We start from the raw sequence: 22,031 nt of genomic DNA on the forward strand, positions 1-22,031 counted from the left end.
CGAACTCACAGCAATTGCAAGAGCATGTACATGACAGGAGTCCAAGCCAGACAGAATCCCATCCTGGAGAGGGCAAGGTGGGAGTTCCTATCCCTGGCTGAGGACTTACTGGCACTTGGTAGCTTCTGCACAGGAACAATCCATTTTCCTCAAGTGTGTGGCCTTTGCTAGATTGAAGTCCAGGGCAGGTTCTATACCTGAGAGTAGTTGAGCAGCACATATTGGACTCAAAAGGGGGGAAAATAACCCCACAAAGTTGGGGGAGTGGGGGATGTGGATCTGGGAGGAGTTGGGGGAGGGAGAAAATGATCAAAATACATTATGTGACATTTTCAAAGAATTAATAAATTTATTTTTTAACATTTTATTTATTATTTTTATTTTATGTGCATGAGTATCGAGAGTAGTTGAGCAGCACATATTGGACTCAAAAGGGGAGAAAATAACCCCACAAAGTTGGGGGAGTGGGGGGTGTGGATCTGGGAGGAGTTGGGGGAGGGAGAAAATGATCAAAATACATTATGTGACATTTTCAAAGAATTAATAAATTTATTTTTTAACATTTTATTTATTATTTTTATTTTATGTGCATGAGTATATTGCCTGCATGTATGTAAGTGCACCAGTGTTGTGTAATGCCTGCGGAAGTCAGAAGGCTTGGGATTCCCCTGGAACTAGAGTTAAAGATGGTTGTTAGCCACCATGTGGGTGCTGGGAATTGAACCCAGGTCCACTGCAAGAGCAGCCAGTGCTCTTAACTGCTGAGTGATCTCTCCAGCCCCTAATAAATAGATTTTTTTTTTTAAAAAAGAAAAAAGTCTTCTGCAGGGAAAAATTAGAGAGAGAAAATGTCTCCAGTCCCTATTTAAGGACTCTACCTACATATGTATTTCTCTCTCGATTAAATATTACTTAACTCTCAGAACTTTACAACTCCACGAAGCTGATTCTGCCATTATCAGAGTCACAGAGATTAAAATTCAGATACATAGAGAGGTTAGGCAGGTGGGCATGGTTGCATATGTTTGTGGTCCCAGGACTGGGGAAACTGAGGAAGGAAAATTGAGAGTTTGGGGTTAGGTTGGCTACAATGTGAAGATATGAAAGCCTGTAAGCAGATTTCAATTCAGAACTCACATGATTAACTACTGGATGGCAGAATGTTGTGAGATTTCAGGCAGGTGGACTTAAAGTCAGACAGTTATTGTGGGAAGAGAAACCAGAGTCTTAACCAGGCGTGTGTGTGTGTGTGTGTGTGTGTGTGTGTGCGCCAAAGAAAGCTGGAGGCACAGAGTAAAGTCAGACACAGAGAGAAGCCATGTGTGCTTCAGAGGACAGGGCTGTAGGGGCAGGGCTACCCAAGTCTATTGGAGCTCTCATTTTAAGACCATGTGTCCTGGATGACTGACCTGGAGCTGTGGGATATAGGGTTTGTCCTGCTGGGTTTTGGTCTTGTTTCGCTCTAGGCTTTCTTGTTATCCTCCCGTTCTTCCGTTTTGGAATGGGAGGTACTAAGTGCACACTGGAATTATTTAACTGTCCTTTTTATTTTACAGAGGCATGCAGTTAAGGGACTGCCTTGAGTTTTAAAAGGTATATTGCACCTTGGACTTTTGAACAGTGTTTAGGCTGTTGAGGCTATGGGAACTTTTAACACTGAACTAAATCCATTTCGTATTATGAGATGGCTGTGAGCCAGGGGAAGAATGCTGTGGGTTGAGTCTGAAAAGTCCCACAGTCTCATGTTTTACATGCTTCTTTTGTAACAGGTGGTGCTGTTTAGGGATGCTGTGGAACCTCAGGAGTCTGAACTTAGCTGGAAGAAATAGGTTGCTAGGATTGTATTTAGATGGTCATACCTGGTCCAGTTCTGCCTTGGGCCACTGCTGTGTGAATAATCACCTCCACATGCTCCTGGCACCACAGACTAAGTCACACCATCATGCATTCTTTGCTCTGATGGTCCGAGACCTTCTGGAATCTTTCTTCCCTTTAGTTGCTTCAAGTATTTTCCTTTTTAATTAAACAAAAATATTACTATTGTGTGTGTGTGTGTGTGTGTGTGTGTGTGTGTGTGTGTGTGTGCATGCCATAGCACATGTGTAGAGATCAAAGGGCATCTTTGTGGAGTCAGTTCTTTCTTCAACCTCTACATGGGTTCCAGAGATCAATCTTAGGCCCCATCTCTCAGGTATTTTATTAGGGCAACACAAAATTAATTATGTACCCTTGCTGTCTGTATATCATTAGAGGCCATCTGACCTGTACAGCCTCTGAGTGCAAACACGGTGTGCAGTAGGGATGGGGGGCACACTTCTCTCACAGTTGATACCCAGAGGATGGCATTCCAAGGGCTGAGTGATTTCAATATTTTTCTTTTGCTCTTTTTTTCAACCATGTAGTAACTGTCACTTCAAAGGACTGTTGGTCTACCTCTGTTCATTGGTATCTCAGGGCATGTAACCCAACTACGCTTCCCTTGCTGATAGTCACAAGCATTTTGGCGGTGGGGCAGCAAGTTAACCATGAAATTCCAGTGGGTAGGGGAGGGATGAAGTCTGTTGATACCAGTGGTAGTCACTATTGACTTTAGAAATGGGTGTCTGTGACGTAAGGCTCTTGGTGAGAGAATTTTCTTCTGTTGCTGAAATGTTTATGTTGTGAACTGGTGTCATTTTCTTAGTTATAAAGGAATTTTGAGTGTGCCATAATAGTCCTTTTCCATAGAAGATGCCTCTCATGTTTGTGTATGTGCACATGTGAACACGTGTTTCATTTTATCACAGCAATAAGAAAGAAATGGAGGTAGCGAAGTATGTATGAGGTCTAGATGCACATGCCTATATAAATGTGAGTGCTTCTGAGTGTTGAGTGAAGATGAGTTTTGGGTTTTGAGGCATGACTGTGGTGGGTATGAAGCTGTGGGTAGGAGCAGGATAAGGGGCCAGAGCTGGCTAGCTTCATACCAGTTTCATTCAGGCCAGAGAGAACTGAAATGACCTCCTGTCCTATTTTCAGCACACGGAGGAAAAGAGGTCAGAGCAGGTAGACTCCAAGTACAGCAGGGAATAAAGTTCTCTGTGCTCCAGCCTTCAGTGAAGTCTTATACATCAAGACTTCAGATCTCACATGATCCTTTCATTCTTCCCAGTTTTAGCACTATGTTTAGACCGAGCTTATTTTTATTAGTTTTTTATGAATTCTAGTTGCTTGGAAAATGGACACAATACTCTCCCTTTATGAGAGTTACTATGAAGATCAGTCAAAATCATAGTTGGAAACAGACTTTGGAAACTGTAAAGCTCTTTAGCTGTTTCAAAATACCATACTATCAGAGGGTCTGTCAGTTACGAGGGGACTGTGAGTGGAACAATCATTTCCAAACAGAAATATAGCCATGCTTTTCATCTATGAAAAACAAAGACAGTTGACTAGGAATGCTTGATGTCCACCCAAAGAATACTGATCTGATTCCCAGTGGATGGGGTAGCAGTAGACAAAATGTGTGGCTAATGTGCAGTCAATAATTCAAATAGGCTCCTGATGCTATTTTAAGGGCATCCTGCCCCTTGGTAACTCATCAATAAAAGATTGGATACAGTCAAAACGCACAGTTAATCTGAGAGCAATATTCTCACTTGGAAATGCTGGATGTCATAGCTACAGAGTATCAGAAAATCCTGTGGTGCAGAATTAAAGTATCAGGGACAGAAAAGAGTTAAACACAATGCTCTCACTCCAGGCAGAAGGGCAAGTTATGTCCCTGAAGTCTGAGTCAGCAGTGGTAACTGTAGCCATACGGAAATTCTTTCTCCACCCCTGAGGCGTTCCATGGTATGTCCAATGGGGCAGACCCCCTCTGCAGAGTGTCCAGTCCATCCTAGCAGTCCAGATCTTGGACACAGGGTTGAACGGCCAAGGATTAAGTGAGACTTTTGCATTCTTTTCCGTATCTTTTACTTACTACTTTTCATGACTAAACTAATTCAGTTATTAAAGAAAAATTTACAAATACAAATGAGTTTAAAAAAAAAGATTTAGAGAAGGAATGTTTCCAGACTCACATTGTTTCAAGAGTCAGTGTGTTTCCAGTCATAAGAACAAGCATCATTAGAGCACAGTGCAGGGCCAAGCTGCACTGCATAGTACATGTAGCCTGTTGCCCTCACTGTAGACTTGAGTGTTTTTATGGGTTTGCCAGCTTCCATCTACAAGCCCCAAACTCAAAGAGTTCTTTGATGAAGTCTGCCATACATTAATTTGGGATCAAAACCTGACCTTAACAGAGTTGAGTGTACTTGGAGACTTCTATGCCACTTGGTGTGAATATTCATGTTTGGCTATGATGTTATAAATGTGGTCAGTTACTACTCTAGTTATATATGTTACTATAATAAAATATTGTCCAAGTGCAGCTTAGGAGAGAAAAGGGTTTATTTCAGGTCACAGGTTATAGTCCATCACTGAGGGAAGTCAGGGTAGGTACTCAAGGCGGCCTGCTTGTTATCCTGTACAACACTGCTAACCAGGGACCTCAGAGACAAGGAGAAACAAGGTTTCTACTCACTCGTGTACAGCAGAAGCCATAGTGTAATGCTGCTTGCTGGTTCACTCACTGCCTCAAGCTTATCTAGTTTTCTTATGCAGCCCAAAGCTGTCTGCCCAGGGAATGGTGCTGCCTACAATAAAATGGGCCCTCCTATATCAATTAACAACAACAACAACAAATCCTCAAGACATGCCTACAGGTCCCAGTCTGATCCAGGAAATCTCTTAATTGAGATTCTTCCCAGATGACTGTAAGCTGTGTTGAGTTGACAAAGCTAAACGGGAGTTACTGAGCACCGCCTTAGACTCCCAAGCACCGCCTTAGACCTAGCAAGGACACCCAAGCTGTCCTCTAGTTTACGGTGAGCTTCCATATTCTTCAAATCTGACGGCTTCTGAATACCAAGTCACCATAGCTTCCTTTATGGTCACAGGTGTTCCAAGCTCATGTCACTTGCATGGTATCAAACTGGGAAGTGATAGAGGCATGATTCAGATCATGATGGCCTCTTAACTTGGTCCAATCATTCTCTACATTGTTCATGTTGCAACACACAAAGCAAATGGCAATAGTTTGACCCCATGAGGAAGAGGATGAAGCTGTTTGGGTCCAGTACTTGGATCTTTGGCTGTTCCAATGACTACAGTCACAGCTTTGTGGGTGTTCTTTTAAAGTCCCAGCTTTGAGGCTGCTTTCCAATTTGGATGATGTACAATGGGAGTCTGCTCAGATCTGATGAAGCTACATCTTTCAGACCCAAGACTTTCACTGAGTTACTAGTATTTACCCTGCAACAGTGCTGAGCAATGGTGCTTGGCATGGGATCTGACTCCTGTCTTTTATATCCAGTATATTCTAGGTGAATTTTCTAGCTAACAATTTCTAGCTGAGGCTTTGAATGAGCTAGTCATTACTCCATGCCTTAGTTCCCTCATCCATCAAACAGACATGATAACTTAGTCAGAAGTCTTGAGCTCAGAGTGAACCTCCCACCGCCATGGGTACCTAGATGAATGTCATCAATATCCTTGCTTCTTCTCCACCAGCCTGTGCTTGTCTTTGGGGATGGTCCCTTTACCATGTAGGCTAATAAATGGCAGGGGAATATCGGCTACTTGCATTAGGTCCCAGTTAAGTCAAGCATGAAGAGCTGTTGAAAAAGCTTTTTATGTTATATCTAAGCATATGCAGTTGCCACTCTGTATTTCTTTTTGCAGTTTACCATTTCAAGCTCTTCTTTTTTCAGGGTTGACCCTTGACATCCCTAGATCAAATCCTAGGTCTCACAAGGCAAAGTTTAGAGGGGACAGGTGAAGTTACATTGTTGACTGCTATGCTAGGCTGCTTTCGGAATTATACCAGCTTTCTAGAAGTCATTTTAACTTCTAGTTCTTTTACTAAATGAAGTGAATGTGCCTAGAGGGCCGACACAGAAAATATCTCTCGTTTTAGGAACCGGTTCTGCTTTTGTGACTTCTCCAGACCGACCATATGAGACTCAAGCAGAGGTTTGTTTCCTAGCTTTTCAACTACAGGTCAGTTTACTAGTTGTATCTGTCTCCTTTGGCCCTTTGGTCCTCAGAATGGAAAACTCACCCATCTGCTGATGAGTAGGGTGACTTAAGTTCAGACACTCAGTGCTTAGGGATTGGATGAATTGGAGTCCAGGCAAGATCTCCCCTTGGAGAGATTTTTGGAGGGTCTCAGCAACCTTGTTGCTCTGTTTGGTGGAGTCTTGAACAAAGCTACATCTTTCAGACCCAAGTTGGGGTGTTTGTTTCTTCATCTGATATAGCTCTAGACCTGACATCACTGAGTCAGGAGCAAGTTCTGGTGATGTTTTCCAGCTTGAGTCCACCCAGCACCCACAAAGTGGCAGCATCCCCAAGCTTGATGTTTCCTACCTTAGTTTCTGCCTAGCTGTCTTTCCCAGGACCATGCTTTACTCCTAGTTCAGTGACTTTGCTCAAGGATTAGGAACAAATCCTGTCCCCAGTAGCCTCCCTTCTTGGGGCTGTATCTAGCTGCTTACCCAGACGCTCAATTCAGAGTTTCCCATGGGCTTCAGATGGGCCCTACTCTCTCGAGTAGACTGAAGCTTGATGCTTTATCTGCCTTTTACAAACTGTCTTTTGAGCTTGACTGCTTTTCTGAGACCAGCAGCTCTGCTAGAGTTAGTGCCTTAGATCCCAGACTGCGTGTTTCAGTTCCCTATCTCCAACATCCTGTGGCTCCAAGTCCTAGCATGCACTGAGCTTTGTCTTACTTAAATGACCTCAGCAGGTTGAACTTAATGACCATTGGAGATTTCCTTACCTAAGACTCTAAGTTTTCAAAGATACTACTGGCAGAGGACTTTATACTTTGTAGAGCTGTTATGGCTTAGGTATGAAGTATATTCCCCAAAGTCTTATGTGTTGATGCTTTGGTACCCAATGCAATTTCAAAGGTGGGGCTCTTGGGGAGTGACTAAATCATGAGAGTTATGGCCTAATCATCCATAGACAGATTCGAGTAGGACCTGAAAGCAGGAAATCAGTCACTAGGGGCATACTTCTGAAGGGTATTTATTACCATTGACCTCTTTCCCTCTCTGCTTCCCTGCCGAGGGAAGCAGCTTTACTCATCATGATGTTCTGCCTCACAGCAGACCCAGAAGCAGTGGAACCAGCCTGCAGGGACTGAAGCCTCTGAAACTGTGAGCTGAATAGTACTTCTGCCCATTAAATTGTTTTCCTCAGGTATTTTGTCACAGTGAGGCCAACATGACTCAGACAAGAGGCTTTCTTAGGACATCCTCATTACAGGTCCTTGGTACCTCACACGTTTCCTTGATGTGCACATGGCTGCTAAGGGCAAAAGGAATTCCAAACATGGCTCAAAGTTCATGGTCTACCCAGACGTCAGTTCCTTCTCTGTGCTCTGTGCCCTGCTTTGGTAGATTACTTCTTACACAAAAACACCTAAGAAATCTCTGCTAAGTATTTCTTTGAACACACACTCACTGTGTATTTGTTATTGAGCACTAAGTTTCTTTTAAACAAGAGTTTAGGGAATAATTGAGACTTCATCATTGCTACACATTCCCTAAACCTTACATTTCCAACAAGGGCCTTAGCATCTTTGTTTTTACAAACATGGGCTTTGGGTTAAGCAGGTACAAGCTCTTGTGGCAGAAGCATTGCTATTCCTAATGCTTCATTTTCCTTTTAGAAAGAGACACCAGAATAATCCATTGCCTAGCCAGGGGGTGGGACAGAGCAATATCAGTCACACCAGCAACCTCCAGTCCTGGTGTCCAAGAGCTTCTGAGTGATATTACCTTTCCTTTGGTCTCTTCAGCCGAGTAGATGTAGAGGACCAAGCAGAGGACTCTGGTGCTTCAGTAGAATGAGGTTGTGTTCCAAAAGAATTGAATGAAAGACCCCCTACCACACACCCGAGAAGATATAACAAGAAGTCAATCTTTTACTGTGTTTTAGTCACTCAGCTAGGCAGTCATTTTTATAGTGGTGAGCTTTTGTTGACCCATGTGGTTTCAAACGGGCTCCATAGTTAGATATGTGATCTTGAGCAAAGCCTTTAGTAGCTTCTGAGCTGTCTCATTTGGATGACACTTTCCTTGCAGGGTCTGTGCTCATGAGAAGGCAGGGTACACTGTGGTCTTCCTAGGAAACTAGGGAAATGCCTCTAATGCCTCCAAGTTGGCTTTCCAGCTGTTCATCCAGTACGAACTTGCCCCAGGGAGTCTGCACTTGCCGGCTCTTTTTGTTCAGATCACTTTTTCCCAATCCTGCCTGTTTCTGCTTTCACATTGTTTAGGGCTAATGTTCAAAATCGTACCTACGAAAAGCTTTCTCTGTTTCAGTTAAATCCCCGCCCACCAATTCTTTATCTCAGCAGCCATACCTAGATTAATTTTCTTTTTCTGTTGAGGCAGGGACTCCCTGTAAACTCAGCTGACCTGGAACCCCAGTCTCACAGAGATATGCCTGCTTCTGCCTCCTGAGTGCTGGGATTAAAAGTGTTCACTACCATGTCCAACTTAAAACCTTTTTCTTTGCATGTATGTGTGTGTGTGTGTGATAGGACTGCAGGTGCTAGACGAGGGTGTTGTATCCCTTGGAGTGGCATTAATGGTAGTTGTGAGCTGCTTGTCATGAATGCTGGGCACCAAACTCAGTTCCTCTGGAAGAGCAGCAAGCACTCTTAACTGCTGAGCAATCTCTCCAGCTTCTATACTTAACCTTTTTATTGCTCCTCTTCCTGTCTGAAAGTAGGCTGTATATAATATGTATCATATGTATAGATGTATAATAATATATCTATTAGCCCCAAACAGAGCATTATGAGCTCTATGAGGAAAACATTTTTGCCAGAATTTCTTTGAGACACTGGACAGCTTAGGTACATTGCAAATGCTCAACAAATACCAGCTGAACAAAAGCACAGTTATTGTGAGGGCTATATGAGGTCACTGTTTATAGAAATTCATATTCTACTTGGTCTGGTATATGACAAGTATTCAAAAATGTCACATGTTACTGAGAATCCAGTAATGTCAAGTCTCTGTTCACATATCCCTTTTCCCAGGTAGTTGTGAACCTCTCAAAGTCAGAAGCTTGGCCTTTCTCTTTGCTTCCCAATACATCTCCTATACAAGAGGAGATCGGCAAAGGTGGTGATTGAGGAGAACCTCAAATTGTGTTCTTGATCTGGTACATTCAAAGACCAACGAAACCATCCTTGTTCTAAAAAAAATTAAACATTTTTATTAGTATATTTATTTTATATATAAAAGAAATACAAAAAAGAGAAAGAAACACAAAGAAAATGCTTTTATGGCAAATCGGATTTGTCGCTGTCTTCAGCTTGGGCTCCAGGCTCTGGCCCACTGGGTGTCAACAAAGTCCGCCGGTTGTAATGGCCCTTGATGATGCCTGTGTTGCTGTTTTCATTGAGTAGTTGTTTCTGCCTTTGCCTATTGAGAGACTGGACAAGGCCAAGGACAACCGCAGCCAGGGAGTACTGCCCGGGTAGTCTTCTTGGAGGCAAGATAAATGGGTTGGGTTGGACTCTTCCCAGAAGAAAGTATGTTTTGATTTTCCCTTCTTGCTCACTGATGCCCTTCACATAGATCTCCCCTCGGTAGTCAAAGGCGAAGCCCTGGTCCTTCAGGATGAGATAGGTCTCCTCAGGGACTTGGATCCGGCCACTCACTCCTGTGCTGTCCATCCGGCTTGCCAAGTTCACAGTTTTACCCCAAATGTCATACTGTGGTTTCTTAGCGCCGATCACACCAGCTACCACTGAGCCATGGCTGATGCCTACAAATGACCCAAAAAGAGCAAGAGATAAGGGAGAGGAGGGACAATAAGCTGTCTGGACCTACCAATGGGGAGCTATGGGAAGGGGCCAGTGGGGAGGGGAGTATAAAGATGATTAAGATTGATTGAGATGTTCTGTATGAAATACACAAAAATTCAATAAATTTTTTAAAAAAAAGACCTACATCTGAAAATAGATAGTTTCAATGCATCCTCCTTTAGAAAACCTAGATGATTCTTCTAGAAATTACAGTGCTTTACCAAATGTATAGTGGGTACATCTATGTCCTTTGAGTAATAATTTCATCATTCCATAAACATTCACTAGGAACCTGTTATGTGAAATACTTGGGAGAAAGCAAGAAGACATAAGCTTGGCCCTTAGAGCCTGACTCCTATGGGGTGACAGGAAATAATTTAAAAAGCAGGCAATATAATAACAGCAAATAATATAAGTTAAAATCTATCAGTGTATAGGGATAAAGATGAGAGGCACTGTATTTAGGGAAGATCTTTTGAGCGGATTCATTTTTTTGTTTGTTTTTGTTTTTGAGACAGGGTCTCACCGGATGTCTATGAATGGCCTGGAATTGGCTATGTAGACCAGGTTGGCTTAGAACTCACGGAGGCTTACTGGGTTCTGCCTCCTGAGAAGTAATGGGATTAAAGGCATGAGCCTTTAATGTGCCTAGCTTTGAGCTGAGGTTTATGGAAAGTGGTAGAAATGATTAGCCTTGAAGATATCTGGGTAAGATCATTACAGGCAGAAGGAAGAGCAAAATACACATGCACATCTACACAAATACAGACATTACACATCATACACTATACATACACACATGCATATGCACGCGCGCGCGCGCACACACACACACACACACACACACACACACACGGCTGTATAGCACGTATCAGTGCTGGTTAGTGCTTTAAAATCTTGAGAGGCATTATGCCATTTGACTCTCATATGATTCCCATGAGGTCAGTAGGCAGCAGGCCAATCACATACCATCTAGCCTGTACATGAGGAAACTGAGGCTCAGAGGGTTTCAGTCTTGTGCTCAAAGTCATAGAGTTGTTACAATGAAACACAGATTGAGATGCTCAGTCTAGTGGAGATTTCTAGCCTTGGAAAACAGTGCTAGCAGTTTAATGTATTACATGAAAGGTTAGCCCTTGTCACAGCAATATTTTTAGAATCTGCTTAGAATATTTCTTGATTCAGTGCTAATAGCCTCTTTTCCTTCCTGATTCAATTGTTCAGTCGACTATTTTAGAAAGGCATGTGGGGTTGATGGAAGATGTGGGAATGAGCCCTGAACTTCCTATCCATAGATCACAACCATAAGACCCAAATTCTTTTATTTCAAAGAGCAAAGTCATATGGCATTTTTCAGATCCATAGAGTCAGATACTGGTGTTCCTTGACCCCCTTTTTTTCTTGCAAGCTGCTAAGGGTGATCCTAATGAAATAAAATTGCATGTCAGTCACAGGATGTCTACAATGTGGGGACAGCAGCAAAATTTGGCTTAAACTGCCCCTCAGTAGACAGAATGTCATTCACTGGAGTCAGGCTCCCTGAAGCTGAGGCTGGCAGGGCTGTTTGGTGGTGTGATGTTAGGCTAGTTACTCTGTTGTGGGCCTAACTTTCTTCATCTACAAAATGTGAATGTGGGTTACAGCAGGGGCTTTCAGATGCTCCTGATGGTTCAGCAGAGATGTGGAAAGAGTTAACAAATTACGAAATGTAGGGGATTATTATTCCATTGCAATGGTTATTGTGCTATTTTGCACAAGGAGTATTTGTCCCCAAGTACTTAAGGAGGGTGAACTGTGTGACCGAGTAGCTGCTGTAAGGCTTTTTCCCTGTCTCTGATTCAATACATCCTTGGTTTTCCTGCGGCATTATCCAGAAGTACCAGGGAACAATATATTGACTACCAGCTTTGAATAACATGAAGAAGTCAGAATTAAATGATTCTTAGGTCATGAGTTATGTCTCTAAGCATGACTTTGCACAGGTGGTCAGGGTACCACATGGATATGTCATAAGGGAGGCTAACCACACAGCCTAGTGTTTGCTTTGAGTTTCCGCACAGGTCAGAATTTGCTGCCAACATTTTGAATGAGGAAACTTGGAAAGGCCTAAGCTGACTCTGTGCCTGTCCTTGTCAGGGTCACACTGAACCTCATGCATTTTGCAAAAGAATGCTTTTTGGACGGATGCCCAGGACCTAGAAAGGGCTGATGGAACAGAAGCACTTGGCTCTCTGGGGTCCGCACGTCTAGCTGCAACTCACCAATCCGGAGCTCGAAATTGTTGAACGAATGCCTGTTGATCTCTTGTATGCTTTCAGCCAGTGCTAGAGAGAAGTCAGCCAGGGCACACAAATGTCCCCACTTGTCTTCACATTGCTGGGGAAAACATGAGGGGTTCACTCAATGTGACAGATATTTGGATGTCTTTAGCAGAGGTTTTATAGTCTAATCCCAGCTGGGCATTGCTTGGAAGGAAATAACCACTCCAGTGAGCCCCTGTACATGCAAGTCATCAGTATCCCAGAGGCGGGAGAGTGCAGGAGATTCGCTTAACAGTGTAGGGTGTGGATGTCATCACATCTTTCCTCTGCATCTACACTTGTCTACTAAGGCTGACGCATCATGGGTTTCTGAGTGTGCTCAAGGGCGTGCATGCATTTTATGAATGTCCATGTGTGCAGGCTCCTATCCTTGTGTATGCAGGTTTCCCAATCTGGGAACCATGTCTGCTTCCCCTGAAGTGCTCATCGAGTCTGTTTAAGGAATTTTTCTTGTAGACAATTGCTGGTGAAACTCTTAAGGGAAGTACAGCGAGAGCTTCTTTGCCTCTCAGTTTCCAAATCTATAGAGGAGAAGCCCACTGGCCCTGACTACCTCTTTAAAAGGGAGTGAGACTGTGTGTGTGAGAGAAATTTGGAGCCTTACAGAAATTGGTAGTTTCAGCTGTGAACCCATATTGACTTAAAATTTGTTGAGGACTCAAGGTGCAAGGCTTTGTATGGGAGCAGAAGAGTAGCTCTGGTTACCCAACCATCAGCCCCGGAAGGCAGAGGCTAGTGTCCTCATTAACACCAATGGCATGCAGCCAAACACTTCACAAAATGATTGCTATCATCATCACATAAACACTTTTGAAAGATAAAATGAGAACAAGAGTAAGAAAATGGGTTTGGGACTAGAGATGGCTCAGAGGTTACATGCACTTGCTGCTCTTGCAGAGGACCAGAGTTTGGTTCCCAGTACCCATATGGCAGCTCATAACTGCCTGTAACTCCAGTTCCAGGGGATCCAATGCCCTCTTCTGGCCTCTGGAGGTACCTGTATGTACATGGTGCACTTAAATATACATGTAGGCAAAACATACATATAAAATAAAAATAAAATCTTAAAAGGAAAGAAAGAAGAAAAATGGGCTAGTATTAGGGGTTTTATAAACTCACAACTAAATCACAGTCAAGGTCTTTCTTGGCACAGATTTTTGTTCAAGTAAACAAAGAGGTTCAGAACAAAGCCTAGAAATTTCTTAACAGAGTAGCATCATCTCATCCAGTAATTCCTCTCTGTCGAGAGTGAGTGTATATCCTGCAACTGTGATAGCCCAGTACAGATTTCCTCTCCATCACTCCCCAAGCAGTAAGCCCCATTGCATAGGTGTGACTGAGACCAGGGAGTCTTTTACCTGTTTTTCTGGTGACAGGCCTGAGACAGCCATGTAGGTGCTACCAATGGTCTTAATTTTTTCAATGTCTTGAAACCGGTCTTCTCCAAGCAACTGAAACAGATTCAGGAGATGATGTTAGTCATTGTGTATATTGACAAGACTGGTTGTAGTTCTCTAGCTTCTTGGGGCTCCTGAAAGTGGTCCCCTCATTCACCATCGAGAAAGATCTAACTCAAATGGCTGAGCATTCTCGATGTGGTTTCTTTTCTTTCTCAGGGCCGTCTATCCAATCAACTTGTGTTTTCTGAGTACCTGCTAAGTGCCAGGAGCCCAAACTGGTATGGTTAGATACTCTTGAAAAAGCAGGTGCATTTCAGTGAATTTTTGTATAACCAAGGCTATTTGACTAGCTTAAAGAAGAAATAACAAGTCTTTTTGGCTTTACTTTCAACATATACTTAGAATGTGACCACTCATGCACTTCCAAGCCAGCACCATCATCTAAACAAACTTCCAGCTTGCTCTTCTTTTGCCCTGTGGTCTCTCTGCCGGCATAGTAGTCAGATGACACCATTTATGAGTGAGTCAGGCCACGTCCCTGCTTTGTGCAAAACCCTCCAGTGGCTTCCAGCTCCACTCAGGATCAAAGCCAGTCTTCACTGTCACCTGCAAGGCTTGCCGTGACCTGCCCCCTCTCTTGTGGTTTCTCTGCTCTAGCCCCCTGACATCCTTACCAATCTTTGAACAAGTCCTGCCTGCTTCTGCCTCAGGATGCCTGTGTTTTCCATCCCCTGTGGGATGATGTTTCCCTCAGACAACAGCATGACCACTGCTGTCCCTCCTTCTTGTGCTGCCGGACTCTGTCTTTTTGGTGTAGCCTTGCTGACCAGATGCTAAGTGGAGCACAGCTATTCCCACGCAGCCCTTGCCGTCTTCCTTCCCTGTCTCATCTCCCTTCCTTAGACTCGGCCCTGATTTTGTGCCCTTCCTGTCATCTTCCTCCTGGGGCAGGTATCAGGGCCTATTGTGTTTACAGCTCCACACATAGACAGAGCCTTGAGCATGGTAGGGATGAATGAATAAATGAATTCAAGAAAATAAATAAATAAATGAATAAATAAATTCAAGAAAAGTTAGAAGCTCTGGAATTTCCTCTGTGCTACCTGCAATTTAGATACTAACACTACGGAAGGGAGACCTTGGCCTCCTGTTCAGTAACATCATTTGGCAGAACAATGCTCCTGAGCCTGGCCCTGAAAATGTTGATGTTCTAATCCCTGGAATTCACACATATCCACAATCTTGCGTGACCAAAGGGACTTTGAAGGTGGGATTAGGGCTAGGATTTGGGGATAGAGAGCATACCTCGTGTATATGTGACACATCATAAGTGCCCTTAGGAATCAAGGAAGGAAGCAAGAGAGATACTATGGAGGAAACAGAAGTCAGAATGGTATGACCTATGGCTTTCCAGATAAGAAGCGGCCACAAGCCAAGGAATTCAGGTGCCTCTAGAAGCTGGAAAAGGCCAAGAAATGGATTCTCCCCTGGAGCCCCCAGAGGGAGCAAAGTCCTGCCAAGACCTTGATGTTAGCTCCTATGTGATCCACTGTGGACTCTTGGCTTCAAACTCTAAGACAATGTATTTCTGGTGTTTCAAGACACTGAATTTGTGGTAATTCGCTGCAGCCACAATAGGAAATTAAGCTGCTATCCTTTGAGCTCCCGCCTGTTGGGTGAATAATGTGCATGAGGTCCCAGCCATGGCAGAGTGAAAGGGCCAAGTCAGAAGCTCAGATGTTAACAATAATCCCAGGAAACAGGTCCAAGTTCATGATGGAAATGTACAAAGTGTAAGGATAAAAAAAAAAACGGGCCATTTGCATCTCCTTTGGTGAGTCAGGGACGGCGTTCTTGAACAACTATATCTAGTTCCAGTTGTAAAGTTTGAGGGTTTCCAAGAAGTGGATGAGTCTCTGTGCATGTTTGGGAGGCAGTAGGGAGGACATAGAAGGGATGAAGGAGCATCTAGATGTAGGGAACAACATAGATAAAGCCTCAGTTGAGGGGATGCAGGGTAGCTCCAGAGACTTAAGAAGGCTGCCATGTGGTAAGCCAAACTGAGAGCTTAAAGAGAGGAGCTGGAAACAGGGCCAGAACATGTGGGGCCCTGCAGGGCACACAGAAAACTTGAAAGACAGAGTTCCCATGCCCACAGCGATGGGAGCCCCGAAGGGTATAAGCAGGTGGAATCCAGGTTGGGTTTGAATTTTTGAAGGGTCTTCTGGCTGCTGCAGGGGAAAGTAAAAGGGTTGTCGTCCTACAAGTTAGTGATGAAGAAAGATGGATATTTTGAGAGATTGTATAGGTGACAGGATCTGAAGTGCTTGGTGCTTTGTGGTCTTTCTAAGAAAAAGCTTCTTATCATGATTACCAGTGTAGAGTGAATTTGTACGTGTGTGTGCCTATGTGGATACGTATTGGGGGGTGGTGTTGGTATGCTTATGTGTGTGATGGTTTTCAAATTAAAATATTTTTCACATTTATTTAGAATGGTGTGTGTGTGTGTGTGTGAGCATGCTTATGGAGGTTTAGAGGTTAGAGGACAACTTGTAGGAATACTTTCTCTCCTTCTACTGTGTGGAACCCAAGGATTGAACTTAGGTTGTTGGGCTTGGTAGAAAGTGCCTTTATCTTCTGAGACATCATGACAACCCTTAAATTTTTTTTTTAGTGTGTGGTGTTTGTGTGTATCTGTATTCACAGAAGTGGACACAGTATGTAGTAAGTGCAGGTGAAGTTTTATGCAGACACATCTACCTGTGTGCATTTGTGTGTGAGTATGTAGGCATATATTTGTGTGCAAATATTTGTTTACATGTGTGTATCTGTGTGCGGGCATTCTGCCTATACGTGTATGTAAACTATATATACATATATATGTATATGCATGTGAGTATGTGTGTGTATGTGTATATCTAGATGTGTGAGTGTGTGTGCATGTGTGTGTGTGTGTGTGTGTGTGTGTGTGTGTGGCTTGATTCACAGCTAAGGAAGCTTTTCCTCACCATTTCTGTTTCTTTTTTGGGTCAGGGTCTCCCTATATGTATCTAGATGTGTGAGTGTGTGTGCATGTATGTGTGTGTGTGGCTTGATTCACAGCTAAGAAAGCTTTTCCTCACCATTTCTGTTTCTTTTTTGGGTCAGGGTCTCCCTATATCCCCAGCTGGTCTGGAACGCACTATGTAGATCAGGTTGTCTGGCTCTGCCTCCTGAATGCTGGAACTAAAGGTGTGCACCACCATGCCTGGATCACTGATGTTTCTTGGTTTAACTTGATCTACTTTTTACCCTCCCTGAAATTCTGCAAATATGTGTAGTGTTCATGTTCATGTTTGTGACTACATGTGTACATGAGTGTGTGTGCTTGTGTTTGACAAAGGTCAGGAGGCAAGAGAAAAGGCAGGCAGGAAAATTAAGGCTAGTTTTGAATTATACCACTTGCTGTTCTGTTGCCTGTGTTCATTTTATATTGACCTTTCACAAACATAAAGAATCTCTAGCCCCAGAGATTGCTAAGCTGTGACCTTGAAGTGCATGACTTCTTGAGAAACCTGAGGTGTGCACCTCTCCTCAGCCTTTCCTTAGACTGTTCCTGCCTCACCCTCTCAGTCCTCCTTCATCTATCACTGATTCTTTATGGTGAATGATCAACGTTTGGCATCCCAGGTTAATGGTAGTATTTTTGAGGCTGGGAACAAAGCAGCGTGTTTCCTTGTATCTCCAGTCTAAGGCCTGGCAGGCAGTGATAGTTGTTCATATTCATTGGGCTCATCAGGTGATATTTGTACAGGCTTTCACTCAGTTCAGTTTATTAACATTCACCCAGTTTATAAAATAAAAATCACAGTACAAGGCATGAGATATCCCTTTATGAGATATTGGTCAGGGAGTCCCCCGAGGACTTCAAAACAATACAGGCTCTTGCCATTGTCCTTGGTTACCACTATAACTACTTGGTTAAGATCCAATTTCTGAAGACAACACAGAGATTGGCTGCAGGACATAGAGAAAATCAATCTCAAATGGACGAGGAAACGGCCTCCCTGCTGGCTGGGTTTCATAGTGGCAGAAGGTGCTATACAGGTTTTTTGGGGAGAAGACACCAATGGTTTTACCCAGCACTGGATCCTACGTGTTACAATACTGACCTGCCAGACAAGGTGTTCCTACTGGCGCAACAGTGGCATAACTATTATGGGGTAATGAAGTGTCTTTCTGATTGTATCTGAGGTCTTCTCCACAGGAGGGAAATTCCTGTCTGCTAGTGTAATCCTGATCAAAAAGCTCATGGCTTGGGGAGGATATGGAACTTAGGGTAGAACTTGCTATTGTTATTTTGCTAAATGGTCATGATGTCAAATTGTCTTTTAAGTATTTGCATTTATATCCATAGACCTGGTGTGCTCTCAATCTTAGTGAGAGAAGCTTCTTTTGTAGTGGACAGCAGCCAATGGAGAGGTGCATAACGAATCAAAGCATGGAGAATGAGAGCTGGGGTGCCCAGCCCTAAATGGGACATTTATATCAACCCCCCTCCACCAAGGCTCAGGGAACATGAGGGAAGAGGAGGAGGAAAGCATGTAGGAGCTGGAGGATGGGGAGGAGTGCTGTGAGGTGCTGTCTTTTAGATATGACATGACTGTCTCAATCATGAAGACACAGTGGCTGTGATTACCTGCATGAGACCTGTACAAGATCAAGTCAGTCAAAATCCCTGGAGGAGGGATAGTCACTTTTTTTGACAATGGGGCCATTGGTAGGTTTCCCATGCTCCAGTGGATATGAGAGGGGGGAACGTTGGGGGGACATGGGGGGGTGAGAGGGAGGGAAATGGAGATATATAGGATCATATTTCATCATATACAGGTGTGAAATTCTCAAAAATAAAGAAAAAACTAAGAAAGTTCACCTAGTAGCGGTGATGTGGCATGATGCTGTCCTAGCCAGTAGTTGTTTTATGTAAGAGGAAACTGAGCAGCTAAGAGGAATTTCAACCCTGATGCTTAGCTCCAGGGTTCTGTGTTCTGCTTTAGGAGCAGGACTTTTCAAAGTGTGGTCCCAGCAGCATTGCCAGTGGTACAAAACCACAGACCCACCCACATCTAACTCAAATTCTGGGGGTGTTAGTACAAACCTTCTGGGTGATGCTGGCATGCACACACATTTGAGAAGCTGTTTTTAGTTAAAGGAAGAGAGCGATTTGCCTGATGGATAGTTAACTCCTTCATTCAGCTCTCCCTTTAGTAGACAGAAATTGAATGCCATTATATTGCAAGCACTGGTATAGAAGCTAAGGGTATAAAGCTGGGAAGATAATGCACACCGTCAAGGGGCTTGAAGGTCCCCTTACCCTGTGCAACTTTCCCTAACAGCTGCATGTGACAATGAAGACTGAAGCTAATGTGGATTTGAACTTACCTTCCATAGCTGAAATATGAACTATGTAAGTCTGCTGTGCATTCTACTTAAGCAACGGATAAATCACAGAACCATTAAATACCGCTTCCAGATGTGATTATAAGAGCGAACCATGGGATGCTCTGGTGTGCTCCATCTTCAAGGCTCTGTGCTGGCTTTCCCCTCTGCCCTTTCTCCCAGTGTACCTATGACTTGATCTGATTCTGTGCTGTCATCTCTGGGATTTATACACATACCACTTTATCAGTGAGCCTGTTTTTTCTGATCCTGTCTGAGGTTGCAGCAAGAGTGTCCAGCCATCCTGTTAACCTGGGACAGAGGGGCTTTTGGGGATGTGAGGTGTTCAGAGTTTGCACCACGAAAGCCTCAGGCAAACTCATAAGTGGGTCTGCCAATTTTACCCTTTGACTCCTTTTATGCTGTTCCTTGGCAACATAGTTTGCAGTGCCCAGGGCCAAATGAAAACATGGAATGGAAACCACTGCTCAGAAATTAAGGCTTACAGAATGGAGACAGCAGCACATTAAACCAAGGACACGTGCCTGTGTTACTGCATGGGTTGCACAACTGTGAAGTTGGCCCCAAGTGGAAGAGCCAGGACTCAGGGACATCTGACTCTGAACTCCAGAAATGCCAGCCTCTTAGTAGTATTTAAAGGCAACTTCTAGTTCTTTAACTCTTTGCCTTCATTTAAGACTGTAATATTCTCAGGGTCTCAAGCTCTGGGTATAGAAGGACAGATGAGGTGGTAGAGTGGACAAGGTGGATTTTTAAGAAACTGCTATGCTAACTTCATCTTTTCAAAATGAATTAAGCACTAAGAAAAATGCAGAAAATTCCTGCTTAGGAGAAATTGTTCTGGAACCCTGGGGACACAGCAGTACTTTTGTGACTTGCATTGCTACGTAAATGTGTGTATGTGTGTATGCATGTATGTGTGTATGCGTGTGTGTATATGTGTGAGTGTGTATGTATGTTTATGTGTGTACGTGATGATGTGTGAGTATATATATATGTGTGTGTATGTGAGTGTATATGTGTGCATGCATTTATATGTCTATGTATGTACATCTGTGTGTATGTGTCTTCATGTATTCATGAACGTATGGTGTTAGTATGTATGCGTGTTTATGTGTCTCGTGTATGTGTTTATGTGTGTGCATGTTATGCTTGTGTATATGTGTGTATGAGTGTTTACATGTGTATATTTTGTGTGTGTGTGTGTGTTTCTTGGTCTAACTTGAACTAGTCTCTAGCCTCATTGAGATTCTGGAAGTTGTGCTCAGGTATACAGATCTGAAGCCTCAGATGTCTGACGTTTACTCTCAGACATCACCAAATACATTTGGTCTTTTAGAAGTCCTTCAGTTGTGACTATTTTAACTTGAAGATCTTCAGGACATCTTCAGCTGTCAATCTCCCTCTGCCTTTATACTCCTGAATTTTCTTAGTTTTCTGCTGGCTCTGGCTGATCAGATGCAGTCCTTTTATATTCTCTAAAATTGGCTCTTGGCCACTTTTAGACAAATTACAAAGTTGCCCTTCTCAGAGGCTAATTTGGAGGAAGCAAGAGACATCATTATTTTATTTAATATCCGCATAGAAAATTTACATATTTTATTGCTAAGGGTATCTGGGAGCCTAATGGGGTCCTTAATCATCCCCTTTCATGATGGGACTGCAAAGTGAGCTGTTAAAGAACTCCTTTTTACCCCTTCATGGAGGAATGGGGCTATGGAATGGGTAACTGACATTAGGGTGTTGAAAACAGAGTCTTAAAGAATGTTCAGCTTTCCTCTACACCAAGAAATACTTTTCAGGATTTCAGGTCACTATGATAATTGTATCATCAAGGAGAGCAGTGTCACTGTTAAACTTAGCTCAGTCAGGAAGGAGCTAGAAGCCTGTGTTGAGGTAAAGAAGGGAGGTGCACCTGGGTGTTTCGAGGGCACACAAGGGGAAGCAGAGCATGCTTGAGTTCAACAGAGAACGCACTTCCTGCTGACTGCTGTCCTTCAGCCCCTTGCTCCTTTGCTGACTCCTCTCCTTCCCTCTTTCCGTCTTTATCTCGCTTTCTTATCTTTGCCCCTCTTCTTTCTCACGTCTTTCCGTCCTTGCCCCTCCCCCCTTGGCCTATCCATCCTCCTTTGTTGATCTGAAGCCCATGCTTTAAAGGATACAGCCTCCTGGACCAGCTCCCTTATCATCAGCGCCCCTCTGCAAACACCCATTTCTGTCATTTCTTAGGGGCGCTGCTCTCTTTCTGTGCTTCTGGAAGCATCCAGGGCATTCCACAATTTGGTGTATTGAGATGGGAATTTATTTCAAATTTACTTTCTTACAACCTGAAAATGTACTGTGAGCACTTTTGGGAGCTGGGATGTAATGCAATTTTAGAACACACCAAAATCTGATGTCTCAGCCTTTAGTTGGATAATTTTAATAGAGATATTTTTAGTTTTTTTTGAAGGAATGTTATGGATTATAGTTACCTGCCTTCACTTATTATTTGCCATCTAGTTCCTGTTTCCTCAATAATTTCTTCATAAAATACTAAGCAATCACGTTACATGCTTCTACTATGGTTTGAGTGTGGTTTGTCATCTCCAAAACTCATGTTGAAATTTGTCCTTCAATACAGAATTGCTGAGAGATGATGGGAGCCTTTAGAAGGATTAAAGTACTTCCCTGGGACTAGATCAGTGATCCTAACACTGAGTTCAGGCAACTCTGTCCTTACATTTTGCTTCTTTCACTTGACCCAGCTTAGCTGCCAACTCTTGAGTGCTTGAAGCACGATGAGTCCTCAAAAGATGAGACTCCGTGTGTGTGTGTGTGTGTGTGTGTGTGTATGTGTGTATCTGTGTGTGTATGTGTGTGTGTGTGTATGTATGTGTGTGTGTGTGTGTGTATGTCTAATGGTAATAAAGAAGAGGTCATAAAATTGAGAGGGAGTGGGGAAATGTGGGAAGA

The 22,031-nt window shown here is 43.3% G+C and overlaps 1 protein-coding gene and 1 pseudogene across 3 annotated transcripts in view; both read right to left on the minus strand.

Moving 5' to 3' along the window:
- LOC103743937 overlaps window positions 1–5,548 on the minus strand; it is a 10,293-nt pseudogene extending 4,745 nt beyond the window's left edge.
- A 3,747-nt stretch (window positions 5,549–9,295) lies between these two features.
- Adcy8 (adenylate cyclase 8) overlaps window positions 9,296–22,031 on the minus strand; it is a 289,342-nt gene continuing 276,606 nt past the window's right edge. For all 3 annotated transcript variants that reach the window (XM_008845490.2, XM_029569544.1, XM_008845491.1), the window contains 3 exons: window positions 13,596–13,688; window positions 12,178–12,292; window positions 9,296–9,876 (listed from right to left, as the gene is read on the minus strand). In XM_008845490.2, coding sequence (XP_008843712.1) covers window positions 9,389–9,876; window positions 12,178–12,292; window positions 13,596–13,688 — 696 coding nt within the window. In that variant the 3' untranslated portion in view covers window positions 9,296–9,388. The remainder of the gene's footprint in view (window positions 9,877–12,177; window positions 12,293–13,595; window positions 13,689–22,031) is intronic.

Source organism: Nannospalax galili, unplaced genomic scaffold (genome assembly GCF_000622305.1).
Source record: "Nannospalax galili isolate Female #2095 unplaced genomic scaffold, S.galili_v1.0 scaffold380, whole genome shotgun sequence".
In the NCBI taxonomy this organism is placed as follows: domain Eukaryota; kingdom Metazoa; phylum Chordata; class Mammalia; order Rodentia; family Spalacidae; genus Nannospalax; species Nannospalax galili.